The sequence below is a fragment of the Leptosomus discolor genome, chromosome 6 (genome assembly GCF_034619465.1).
Source record: "Leptosomus discolor isolate bLepDis1 chromosome 6, bLepDis1.hap2, whole genome shotgun sequence".
Taxonomy (NCBI): Eukaryota; Metazoa; Chordata; class Aves; order Leptosomiformes; family Leptosomidae; genus Leptosomus; species Leptosomus discolor.
In genome coordinates, this window is record NC_141396.1 from 49,348,822 (window position 1) to 49,362,011 (window position 13,190).

The following is a 13,190-nucleotide window of genomic DNA, read 5'->3' on the forward strand; positions in this document are numbered from 1 at the left end:
AGTAACAGAGCTAGTTTGGCAGCTCCAGTATAATTGAATATTATTTTGCTGTTAAGTCTAAACTTAAGAATTAATCTTTCAAGGTTCTGACAAGGGAATGTAGAAACGTAAAATGTGCGGGTTTCTTGCAGAAACTCTCCCCTCTTTGTACCTTAATCACTCTGTCCTAACATAGGAGGCTTAAATGATCATCAGGATGTATTTAACCACATCTTTTTTACAGGAGGTGGTAGAATTATCCCTTATGTTCTCCATGTTTTTTAAGAATCTTTATGTTGCAATCTTTGTATAGTCAGAGTAGCTCACTTGTGATCCTTGAAGTGATCAAAGATGTGGAAAACAAGGAATTAGCAGTTACTTTGTCTATTTCAGGATTTTTTTAAATTATGTAATTAGACATGCAAACAAATGCACAGTGTATTTGTTTCATCATCTTTTTCACTGAAATCAGAGAATTTATTTCTGTGTGCTCTTTGCCAGACAAAGATCTGTATAAACTTGAGTCTTCTTACCGCATTTTGCATCTGCTTAAATCACTGCAGGAGAACATGCATGGGATATTGTATTCACCTTCTTATGTGACAGTCCTGTTGCTCACAGTTGAATAGAAAGTTGTAAAATTTGCCTTTGAGTTTAGAGCATTTTTGAAGCATTTCAGCCCAAAAGGGTACTTCTATAAAAATGCTGACTTCTGGGTTTAAAAGAATATGGCCTCATTGGTCCTAAGTAAAATGTTCCTGCAGCCATACCATAAATATGGGTAATAGGCTTGGTCTGAGACTTGGTAGTGAAAGCAGCGTGCTGTCTCTTTCCAGTAGGCTTCCTCAGAATCCTTGAGGATCTCTTCACTGGTAGTCAGGCACTCTGTGGTGAGCCACAAAAGAGAAACATTAAACCAATTAAGGAAGAGCTCACAGAAATAAAGCTGGTATTATCTCTTACTACTTCTAATGTGGAAATACTTTTCTAAGGGGGGGAGGGTTGTATGATTGTTTCTTTTAAAATACATTTTTTTTTCTCTTTAAATTTTTTCTTAGACCTTAGTAATGTCATGAATTCCACTCCAAATATAAAGGCTGTGAATGGAAAAGCTGAAAGTAGCGATAGCGGAGCAGAATCAGAAGAAGAAGGGCTTCGTGAAGAGGAAGAAAAAGAACTGCAGCTAAATGGAAAGGGTATGTTTTCTGCACTTAGACCGTTGTCTCTTCCAAAGTTATTCTTAACCACCTAAGTGACAGAAAATCCCAAAGGATCATGAATGCTGTACTTCTTCAGGAGAATTAGGTGCAAATACATGCGGATGCATGTGTGAAAAATGGCAGTGTCTCAGCCTGGGTTGTAAGATTTAGAATTAGTACAGATTTGTGAGCTATGCCATACGATTTTTGACTCTGCTAGAAAGTTCTGTTGGTAGGTTAGCTAAAAGTCTATACCCTGTATTGTTTTGGTTTTTTGTGGCCAGTGCTGTTTGTAAGAGCTGTGAGTAGCTACACAGGCTGTAACAGTAGAATTGAAAATAACTTTTTTTTTTTTTTTTTTTTTTCAAGGAAAATAAAATAGAACTTTCAGTGAGATTTGTTTAGGGGGTACATGAAGAGTTTTGAGAAATACCAGCATCAAGTGAAAACCAAATGGAAGTACATATTTAGAATTCTATACAGGTTTTTCCCTCCAAGGACATTAGGATTATTTAATTTATCAGAGAGACCTACTTTGGATTTGCTTGCATATGTTTTAAATATCATCTGCTCTTTATGCAAATTAGATTTTATGTTTACACTTTTTACAAGAACAGAACAATTCCTGCAAATGTGAATCTAGGAGCATTTATATGTTTCATTCTGCAGATATATTATACGTGCAGTCCATTAGGAAGTTAGCTACTTGAAGAAATAAGTTTTGAGCTATTAGGTGCATTTGCAAGGTTTTCTTACTGTTTTACAGACTATAAGAATGTGAAAGCAGAATCAGCAGCTGCTAAGGATTTGGAAAGTATTGTTGCTAATGGCTGTTACAAGGACAGCTTTATCCCAGATATGCAGAATGGCATCCAGACCAAATCTTCCCTGAATGGCTTGAACCGTGAGGAAGAAATAAAGAAAACGGAGCCAAGCCTAGAAATAGCTAATAACAGTGCTCACCAAGGTATTGTCCTTGCAAGACCATGTTTTCATTTACACGTGTTTTTCATAGAAAACATTTTTCTTGAAAGCTTAATCCCAGGATTTGGATACTAGCGCTGGTGTCTTTCAGTTGTAGAAACCTGAAGAAAGAATACTCTTTCTTTTAGTGTCTCATACAGAGAGAGGGGTGAGTTCAGAGACAGAGAACCATAGAAATATGATTGTTTTCTTTTAAAATCAGTATATTACCTATGCAAATACTATCTGCCTTTGAAAGCTAATTCATACTGAAATGAAAATCACTAATAGCTTATTTGTCATTCTCAAAGGCTGAACGTATTATAAATGCCAGTTTGTTGACTGATGTCTAAGTATATCATTCTAAAACTAGCAGATAACTTTAGGCAAAACGGCTTTGTACTGAGTTTAGGAAGGAATGAACTTAGGAGCTTAGGAGTGGAATGAACAAGGTAAAATGAAAATTATCAACTTATAATGCAGAAATGCCAATATGAGGTACAGCTTTCCCATTAGTAAAAGTTTTATGATTCCTGTATTAATATAACCTCTTTAGTCAAAATCAAACTTTAGGATGACAGTTGTAAACAAGAAGCATGAGTTGAAGCTCACCTAGATGTTTTAACTCATTGCTTTTCTATTGGCCAAGATTGGCTCACATTTACAAAGCTGTGTTTGTATCGCCTTTCCATACAGGTGCAAATGAAGAGAATGCTGAAGAGGTCTCAGCAGCTCAGCACTTAACCAGTGATTCAGACAGTGAGGTATATTGTGACTCTATGGAGCAACTTGGACTAGAAGAGGTAGGGGCTTAGTATTCCCAGGTGCTTTTTGAAACTGGTATGCTTATTTTTAAATAGGTTCCAATCTACAAGGTGAACCTGGACATGCAGAGGTGAATGAAGTGACTGATGTGTGCCTTTCCCCTGTTTGGACTATTGGATTTTGGTCTTTTTGTTGTCAGTCTTTCACAACTTGGTTACTACTAATCTAAAAGCCTTGAAATTCTTGCCCTCAGAGAATTTGTGAGGGGAAGGTATCAAAAACAACAGAACAAAGAAACTAAGGGCTGGGTCCACAAATGGATTCAGGGTCTCATAACATAGGTAGGGACCAGAATCCAGTTTTCTCTAGGAAGGAGGGAGAGTCTTTGAAACAATGAGCTTTTTGCATGCTCTTTTTTCTGGCTTGGTAAAAGCTGCATTTGTTTCTTAGAATGAGTAAGCCTCAGCAGGTGGCCTTTAAGCCAGTGCCTGAAAGTGGCCTAGGTCTAAAGAAGTGGGAGATGACAGTGGTTTCTGGGTTCCCTTGCACGCTCTTCAGCTGTAATGGACGTCTCTGACTTTCATATAAAAGGTGGGCACCAACTGTGCTGGCTTAGTTTTGACTGAATTTGTGATCCTGCTTATTGTAATAACTGTAGTCTTAGTTGACTTAGTGGCTTGGACCTCCTTTAGAGGTCTAGTTGTAAGTGTGGACTTTGCAGATTGTACTCAAGCAGCCGGTTTCCTGATTCTGGGTAGGAATATACAAATGATGTGTGGGATCAGAAAGACCAGTAAGCACTCTAATACTGCATTATTCTCTCATCCAGCTGTTTCCTGAGGATCTAGAGAATTCCTTTTAGCAAATCAAAACTTTACTTCGTAATGAAGTATGTTGGGAAAGGTAATTTGGTAGGAGTGCTGCAAGCTGTCTTATCTAGGTGATTTCCCAATCGTCTTGGGTATTGTTCAAGCCTCTTTGAGATTCTTTAATTGAAGTGGGTGGATAATTTGTCAGAATTTCCCAACCTCCATGAGAAAAGTTCTAGTTTAGAACAAAATAAAAAATGTTCAGGTATATATAAATAATTTATACAGATTGAATTACAGATGAATCAATTCAAACTAGAAGAGGTTTGTTTAAAGAACCAAACACAGCATTTTATTGGAAAAGATGTAGCGAACACTGTCCTCCAGTTCTGATGATACAGATTTATGAACTGCTATTTGAAAAACGTGATTTTGGCAGCAGTTTCCGTTTCTTTGCCTCTCCTTTTGGTTATTTTGGCTTTTTCATGGAGTTATTTTTCAGCTAGCTGAGGTCCCCAGTCTGCTTCAGCGTATACGTGTGCAAGTGCTTGTCCTTGTGCTGAACAAAGGGTTTCTTGAACCACCTTAAGGCAGTCCTGTTGCAGGACATGTAATTGTGACCTGATCAACACGTATGTCATCCGTTTTTAATATCTTCCTACAATAGCGCTGATTTTTGGGTGAGAAGTTGATAGAATATTATGCCTTTCTTTTGTTTGGTGAGAGACACAGGGTGCAGCTAAGCTGTTTTGAACAGGTTGATAATAAGCGTTGTGATCTCTTTGCTGTGAGTGTAAACACTGCCTGCTCGAGCTTGCTAATAGCACCTGCCTTTTGACAGTGTGGCTTGTGAATCCAAGTTGGGATAGCACTTCACTGTCTAGGAAGCAAAGCCAATTTTACAAGGGAAAGCTGAACAATTTCAGATCTTAATGTTCTGTTTTAATGATTACTGAGTATTACTGTATGTTGGAAGTGTCTGAAGTACTTCCAAGTGGTATCACTGTTTTGAGAATATTTGCCTCAAATGCCTTTTTCAATATGAAAAGGATATTTAGACAATAGTAAGCACATTCTACAGGAAAACAACTGCTCCTGTTAAAAAAAAAGTCTTAATTCTGGGCAAACTTGTTTTCTTAATGTGAAAGTAGAGATGATGCTTCTTCCTTTTTATTGGTTAACTGTCACATTTTACAGAATTTAATTACTTGCTAATGTTAATTTGTAGCCCTTGGAGATCATCACATCAGCTAAAGGATCTTTAAAGCATTCATCCCATTTCTTGGATGTAGATCACAGTCTTCCATTAGAAAATACGGATTTTCCAAGGCGTGCTTGCATGACTTATGGGAATCTCCAACCTGGAAATACTGTAGAGGGAGCAGCTCAAGAACAAGGTGAAGTCAAGTGTGGAGGAGAAGATGGCAAAGCCAGTAATGGGGGCCCTCACAAGGAGAAGAAAGGTGGAGAGAAAGCAGATTTCTACAGTGTCAGAAGAGGGAGAGGTACTGTGCATGCTGCTTTTGTGTTTCCCACTCTGCTGACTGCCATAAGTTACTGGTGCCTGAGAAGCATTTGTCAACAGTGTCCAGTAAGATAGTTGTGCTGTATAGTGCTTCTGTCCTTCACAATAAGATAGATAACAAAATCCTAGTGACGATGGGTAGCAATCAGTTTTGTCTTCAGAGTATTTATTTCATTCATGATAAGGATTACAAAAGGATTTTTGTGTGCTATGGAGATCTTGTGTTAAGTATATTGGCTTCTTCTGGTTTGGCTTACTTTTAACTCCAGCTGCTGTTTGTGGCACCTGTCTTTAGAAATGTAGTCTCGAAAACCTGTCTATGCATGAGAAGAGTTTCCTTACAAGTTACGTATTTATTTTTAAATGCATATGCCTTTATACCTTTATGGTGTCTTATCTGAAACCATGGAACATCTTGGAAGGGTATCAGTGACGCATTGTTTTCTATATAGCTGGAGTGTTGGCCACACCTTTGAATGATTCTGATACTATCTATTATGATTCTTAAAACTTAATGATTCTTAATCACATAATAGTCCAGATGTTCAGTTTATCTTGGACCTCTGCTCTTTTTCATCCCGTAATACTTATGATACTGTCACCTAGGAGCAGCACCATGTTCTAGTGGTATGATCTGTAAAGTCAAGGATAAAGTTTAGTTTTCTTGTACTAAAAAAAAAAAGCCATGTTTTATTTATACAGATAGCATGCTGGTTTGTATGGCACTTACATGTAATCAGCTGCAACAATTAAAAAGAAAATCCAAATATGACATATTGAAAACTATTATGAAGAACATATAGTCTAACCATCTCCCCTTCTCTCTGTTGTTGTACTTACGTTTGCTACTTGCAGGTGGAAACATAAGTCAGCTGGATATAGTTTAAAGGAGGTTTCAAAACAATTATCTTTTCTCATCACTCTATTCCAGTGTTGTTTTCAAGCTGCAGACTGTGCCAGACTTGAAACACACCTACCCTTGGTAGTAAAACAGATCTTACTTTCTTTTCACTAGGGCAGAGCTGACTGCTGAACTTGACTGGATGTGAATTAATAATTTTTTGCTAAATGTTTATGCGGTTCTAGGACTTGAATGACACTATCACACTGAGGCTATGGGGAAACATCTCAAATGATGTTGCAGTAACCTCCCAGTGCTTTTGAACTGTCTGAGTGTAGCCTGTGATTAGGAGTACCACATTCAGTTTGAGAGGGAGAAGACTGAACTGTTAAAATCAGATATTTTCAATGGAGTTGATAGCCCATTCTGTGTTTTATGTCTGTTTTTTCTTCCTCAAAATAGGGCATCGACTTCAGCCTCTAGGAGATGGTTCACAAGGTGGACAAATGGGTAGTGGAGGGGATGGAGAGCGCTGGGGATCAGATAGAGGACCCAGGGGTAGCCTCAATGAGCAGATTGCCATAGTGCTGATGCGGTTGCAAGAAGACATGCAGAATGTCCTTCAGAGGTTGCATATGCTGGAGGCAGTTACAGCATCACAGGTAATTTTCATTGAAGTTATTTGATTACTTTTTATTAAATTTCCTTGGATATTTTTATGCTTTTTCGGATGAAAATTTCAGACAATATTTTCTTAAACTGTGAAGACATTTCAATTATATTCTGTAGTTTATTCCAGCTTAAAATTTCTTATTGGTACCTACTCTTAGGAACACAATTCAGGACTTTTGTACATGTGAGCAAAACTATGCATTTTGACCTAGAAATCAACTATATATTATTTTACTGATTTCTGATCAGACTAATCTTAGCCAAATTTATTGATATACAACACAGTTGCTATATGGAGTTTCCGTAGTTAATGTTACTGATGCGTGGCTGGATGGTTGCACTCGAAGAGTTGAGGTCAGTGTTCAAGGTCTGAGCAGAGACCAGTGATGAGTGGCATTCCTCAGGGGCTGGTACTGGGACCAGCGCTGTTTAACATCTTTGTTAGCAACATGGACAGTGGGATCGAGAGCACCCTCAGCAAGTTTGCCGATGACACCAAGCTGTGTGTTGCAGTTGACATGCTGGATGGGAGGGAGGCCATCCAGAGGGACCTTGGCAGGCTGGGGAGGTGGGCCCATGCAAACCTCATGGAGTTCCACAAGGCCAAGTGCAAGGTCCTGCACCTGGGTTGGGGCAATCCCAAGCACAGATACAGGCTGGGTGATGGGTGGATCGAGAGCAGCCCTGAGGAGAAGGGCTTGGGGGCGCTGGTGGATGAAAAACTGAATATGAGCCAGCAACGTGCGCTCGCAGCCCGGAAAGCCAATCGCATCCTGGGCTGCATCAAGAGCAGCGTGGCCAGCAGGGCGAGGGAGGGGATTCTGCCCCTCTGCTCTGGTCAGACCCCACCTGCAGTGCTGCGTCCAGCTCCAGGGCCCCCAGTGTAAGAAAGACACAGACCTGCTCGAGGGGGTCCAGAGGAGGCCATGAAGATGCTCAGGGGGCTGGAGCACCTCCCCTCTGAGGACAGGCTGAGAGAGTTGGGGTTGTTCAGCCTGGAGAACGGAATTTTCCAGGGAGACCTTCTAGCGGCCTTCCAGTACTTAAAGGGGGCCTACAGGAAAGGTGGGGAGGGACTCTTGGTCAGGGACTGTAGTGATAGGATGAAGAGTAATGGTTTCAAACTGAAAGAAGGGGAGGTTTAGATGAGATATTAGGAAGTCTCACTCGCCCTCACTGTGAGGGTGGTGAGACACTGGCACGGGTTGCCTGAAGAAGCTGTGGCTGCCCCCTCCCTGGCAGTGTTCAAGGCCAGGTTGGATGGGGCTTGGAGCAACCTGGTCTAGTGGGAGGTGTCCCTGCCCATGGCAGGGGGTTGGAACTAGATGGTCTTTAAGGTCCCTTCCAACCCAAACCATTCTGTGATTCTATGATTCTGTACATGATCCCAGATAATTTCTTCATCAGTAGATCTCAAAGGATTGTCAAAGGAAGTGAGAAATGATCTTAGTCTTCCAGACTGGTAAACGTTTGCAGGCAAAACTTCTGATGCCATTTTTCAGTTAGCAGAAAACCACTTCTTCATAGCATTCTTACCCTGTGAAGTAATCCAGTTTACTTGGAATTTCACATGATGTATACAAGATAGGTAAAAGAAGTCTTAAGCTTAGATACATATTGATGTTGTGTTTCTTTTCCCTTCTGTTTCAATGGAAATACTGTATATTTGGGAGAACAGAATATGCTGTGAATATAGTTGAACCAGCAGCCTGAAAATGTTTGGTTTTGTTTGACTTGCCGATACATTATGATCTACATCAAAATGAGAGCGCTGTTCAAGCATCATCCTATGGGATGCACATACTCCAAATCTAAGGCAGCCAGGCAAAAGGATTTGTTAAAGCCATAATCTTGCTCCATCACAGCTACTCAAGAATCTGATGTTTGGATAGATTGATTTTCTTTTTTTGTCTGAGCAATATGTGAAGAAATATTAAAAGATTTCTCCCCAGCAGTTCATACTGTGCTTGCTACCCTTACCTAAAGAGAAACAGAACCTTCTGTTTCACACTTACATAAATGGAGAAGAACCTAGAAAACAGACGGCTTCATTTTTGTGGAAGCACCACAGTAGCATATCGGAATAGTCTTGAAAAGTTTCTGGTACTTCTTTTCATTTTTGGGTTCCTTGGAAGATTTGGAACAGAGTATTCTCTTTATGCTGTTAGACATGCCTGTAGCTATAGCTCAGGGCAGTCTGAACCAGTGCTTTTTGCCTTTTTATAGACTAGTGTCAAAACATGTAATGGTGCAAATCAAGCTGCTGGGATTTCTACTCTGTGTTACAACTGCTGGCACTGGACCAGAGTTGAGGAAGTTCTGACAACAAGTTGTCTTGGGGGCCTTGAAACTGTAAAGAGGTCCAGTAAGTGACATTAATTAATTTTTTAACACCTAGATGTGATAAAAATGCTTATAGAGCGATGGAAACATGAGAGGTAAGTTGGAAACTAAGTGGTGAAAAGGGGATTGCATGGAGGTGATTCTGTTCCTTAAACTGTCACATACACAGATTGCAAAGCCTTCACAAGGTGAAAAACTTCGTAGTCTCATTTTGTGAAGCGGAAAAATTTTAATTGCAGTTTCCTTTATTATACTTACTAGCCTTTGTTTGTATTTAAAGGCAAAATCTGCAACACTACAGTCAAATTATCAGCCTGCCTCCTCTGTCAAGGTAAAATGCTGTTTTTTCTATTTGTCAGAAGCAGTGTGAATGGTGAAGAAAGATGAGATTAATATTTTATGTCTAGCTCTTAGTATGTGCTTTTCATACTGTCTCTCTTTGGACGAGGAGATGATAAATAATCTGTGCCTGAAGAAGTTATTTGATAGATTCATCTTTCTACTTTGATACTGTAGCATTTGAAGTGATTGAGAAGTATGCACGCGGTGTTCAATGTGTGCACACAGATTGCTGACTAGAATATTTTTCTGTTTTCCTTAGAAACCATCATGGTGGCCCTTTGAAATTTCTCCTGGTATTTTAGCTTTTGCTATTGTATGGCCATTTATTGCCCAGTGGTTGGTACATGTGTATCTTCAAAGAAAGCGAAGGTAAAGACCTGTGTTAAGTAGGGCATATATACTGCATTGCATGTGTTTAAACGAATACGTGGTATGGCTTGTTATTTAGACAGGACATAAAATACTGCCTTCATGCATAAGAAGAGTGCAAGGGTGTGCTCCCAATAGGGCTTTGACAGTGTAGCTGAAACATCAGGTCAGTATCAAAATGGGGAGCTTGATAATAACCGCTTTGAGAAATCCTGTTTCCTTGAGTTCTTTGTTTCAAGATGTGTCTGGCTTAATGTTCCGTTGTGTGACTCATAGCTCTGAAGATACGGGGCTAAAGCAGATTGTACAGTAGAGTCCTTGGTGTGGTTATGACAGGAAGGTGCATGTTTCAGTCCCAAGAACTCAAGCCAAATATGTAACAGGACATTCTGGAAGCTAGTAGGAGTTCTTCCCATTAGCTGGGAATTCTAAGAGGAGACATGTATAGTTTTCTTTGCCTTGGAAGTTTCTCAGCGTAAAAAAGTATTGGTTAATCGACTTTATATGTGGCATGCTTTGTATGTGGCAATTTATGTTAAATCCATGGAGTGTGATGCAGGATAATTAATTTCAGTGAGCATATGCAAGTGGGTGAGGCTGGATAGCTTGAAAGTGTCTCCGTGACATTCTTTGACCCTCGGTCCCAGTGACCTCTTGAGCCATTTTCACTGCTTCTAGACTCCGTAGTCCCCTTGTGCCATGAGAAAATTTTTTCCTATCAAATCACTTGCAGAGTCACTTCTGTCACCTGTTTCTCTTTTAGTCTTTACTAGCACCTTACGATATTTTTGTATTGTCTGCTTTGACTTCCTTCAGCTGAAGGACAGTTGTACTCTCATTTTACCTTTTCTCAACTCTCTAAGCCTCAGAAAATCAAGTGAATATTCTCTAGTTGCTCTCTACTTACTTCAACCTCACACCAGACTTGGTTAGTTTAGTGTGCTCTGAAGTTTTTTGCTCTCTGTCAGCCTGCAGTGTCTGCATGTGTGTAGATTTTATTAGAATTCGCTTAAATTGTTTTAGCTTTTAAATGTTTTGACAGTTTTCATGGGGTTTCTTATATGGTAAATCACAGAAACACAGAATAGTTGAAGTTGGAGGGCACCTCTGGAGGTCATCTGGTCCGACACCCCTGCTGAAGCAGGGACACCTACAGCCAGCTGCACAGGACTCTGTCCAGATGGCTTTTGAGTATATTCAAGGAGGGAAACTCCACAGCCCCCCTGGGCAACCTGTGCTGGTGCTCATCTCTCCTCACAGGAGAGGTGCTCCAGTCCCTTAATTGTCTTCATGGCCCTTTGTTGGACTCCCTCCAGTATGTCCATGTCTCTCTTGTACCCAGAACTGGACACAGCACTCCGGCTGTGGCCTTTCCAGTGCTGAGTAGAGGGGAAGGATCACCTCCCTCCACCTGCTGGGAGGGATAATGCAGCCCACAATAGCATTAGTCTCCTTTGCCAGAAGGGCACGTTGCTGGCTCACGTTCAACTTGGTGTCTGCCTGGACCCCCAGGTCCTTTTCTGCCAAGCTGCTTCCCGACTGGGCAGGCCCCAGCATGTACTGGTCCCTGGGGTTGTTCCTGCCCAGGTGCTGGACTTGGCACTTCCCCTTGTTGGACTTCATGAGGTTCCTGTCAGCCCATTTTCCCAGCCTGTTGAGGTTCCTCTGGATGGCAGCACCACCCTCTGGCATATCACCTACTCCTCCCAGTTCTGGGTAACCCACGAGCTTGCTGAGGGCGTGCTCTGCCCTGTCATCCAGATTATTGATAAAGATGTTAAACAGGACTGGGCCCAGTACCGACCCCTGGCATACACCACTAATTACTGGCCTCCAACTAGATTTCTGTCACCGATCCCCACCGGCTGCGCCCAGCCCGTGTTATTGTAAACAGTACAGTGCCCACAGAGGCTACAGGTCTGTCGGGGAGTTACTCTGTGTCAGAGCTGTCACTGGCAGTGTTGGTGTTACTTGCACTGTCTGATGAAGCCAGAGATGTCACTACAACAGCTTATGGCAGCTACACACATTTTCCTTATCTTCTGCACTGGTAAATGGAGATTTCCATTTCATCAGCAAGGACAAAGTTTTTTAAATCAATACAATTTTTTTGTATTTGGTGTTGTTTAGCTAATAGCCCTCCAATGGCCTTGTTCTCTCTCTGAACAGTATGCTGTTCTTGTAAACCTTTTTTGATCATCTGTTCTGACCTCTGTAGCACCCTCAGTTAATTCACAGGTTCGGTCAGAAATCAACTTTTGGAAAAGTGCCCTTTCCAGCAATTTTTCTAATCTATTGTTCTAATGATTCAGAGCTTAAATGGATAAACAAATGGTACATAATTTCTAGTTTGGATTTTTCTAGCTTCAGCCTTCATCCATTGGATATTCCTAGATCTTACCTACTTGACAAAAAACCTGTGATGTGTTTTCCATGGGTACTTTATTGCTGTCAGCAGGTCATCTCGTAATCTCTTGCTTAAATGAAACAGATGGAGCAACTGTGGAATCTCATTTTAAAGTTGTTTTCCAGTCTTGGGATGATTCTTGTGGCTCTTTCCTGAATTAAACTGCTCCACAGTTTACCAACAGTCTTTTTGAGTTCCAGACACCAGAATTTGTACCACAGTCTACTAATGGCAATAGTAGGATCCTTGTGGGACACAGAGAGAGTGTAGCCCCACCTAGGCTTTGTTTGGTTTACTCATTCATGGATTGTATTAAGATGAGATGAATTCAAGAACAGAAACAACTCAAGAAATCGTGTTCTTCAGCTTTCCTCTTTGTCTACCCATAGACAGAATTTAAGGACTATCTGCTTCTGCATCACCTTTCCCTCCAGAGTTCCATCTCTTTTAGCAATGGCTAGGAAGTTGATTGAGTACGCTCAGAGAGAAAATGGAATTACAAAGCAAGAGTCCTTCTCTGTTGTCCCATTGCCAGTTTCAGCTTGCATTCCATTAAGGTGTGTAAGCTTTTAGGCAGCAGCGGTACACAGCATGTATATTGACCGTATCTGTGTACTTCTGGTTTTACAATACATAAACTGTCCTGGAGCTGAAGCCAGGAGCCTGTGCTGCCGTGTCAGGCTTTCTCATCATGAGGCTGTGGAGCCGTGCCTCCTGAACTCTTCTGCATGGTGGAGCAAATGCCGTGGAACTAGCGGAGAAAAAGCCTTCTGTAGCCAGCAGCTTTATGTGCAGCTTGTGTCCCTGGGAAGGGGCAGCTCAGCGCACCTTAGCACCCTGCTGAACGGTGTTCTGGCTGGCTCAGGTCATCTTCTGAGCTCTTAACCTGTCTCATTCCTTTATAGGGAACTTAATACTGAAAGTCTGGGTACTCCTTGGAGCCTTCACTAAAGAAACCTTGAAAACCTGAATCCTA

The 13,190-nt window shown here is 41.1% G+C and overlaps 1 protein-coding gene across 4 annotated transcripts in view; it reads left to right on the forward strand.

The window, feature by feature from the left end:
- Positions 1-13,190, forward strand: part of ACBD5 (acyl-CoA binding domain containing 5) — a 32,096-nt gene that overhangs the window by 16,653 nt on the left and 2,253 nt on the right. For 2 of the 4 annotated variants that reach the window (XM_086466561.1, XM_086466563.1), the window contains 7 exons: positions 1,038-1,175; positions 1,945-2,145; positions 2,838-2,944; positions 4,944-5,220; positions 6,544-6,743; positions 9,377-9,427; positions 9,698-9,807. In XM_086466561.1, coding sequence (XP_086322687.1) covers positions 1,038-1,175; positions 1,945-2,145; positions 2,838-2,944; positions 4,944-5,220; positions 6,544-6,743; positions 9,377-9,427; positions 9,698-9,807 — 1,084 coding nt within the window. The remainder of the gene's footprint in view (positions 1-1,037; positions 1,176-1,944; positions 2,146-2,837; positions 2,945-4,943; positions 5,221-6,543; positions 6,744-9,376; positions 9,428-9,697; positions 9,808-13,190) is intronic. The other 2 variants (XM_086466562.1, XM_086466564.1) reach the window with 2 other exon arrangements.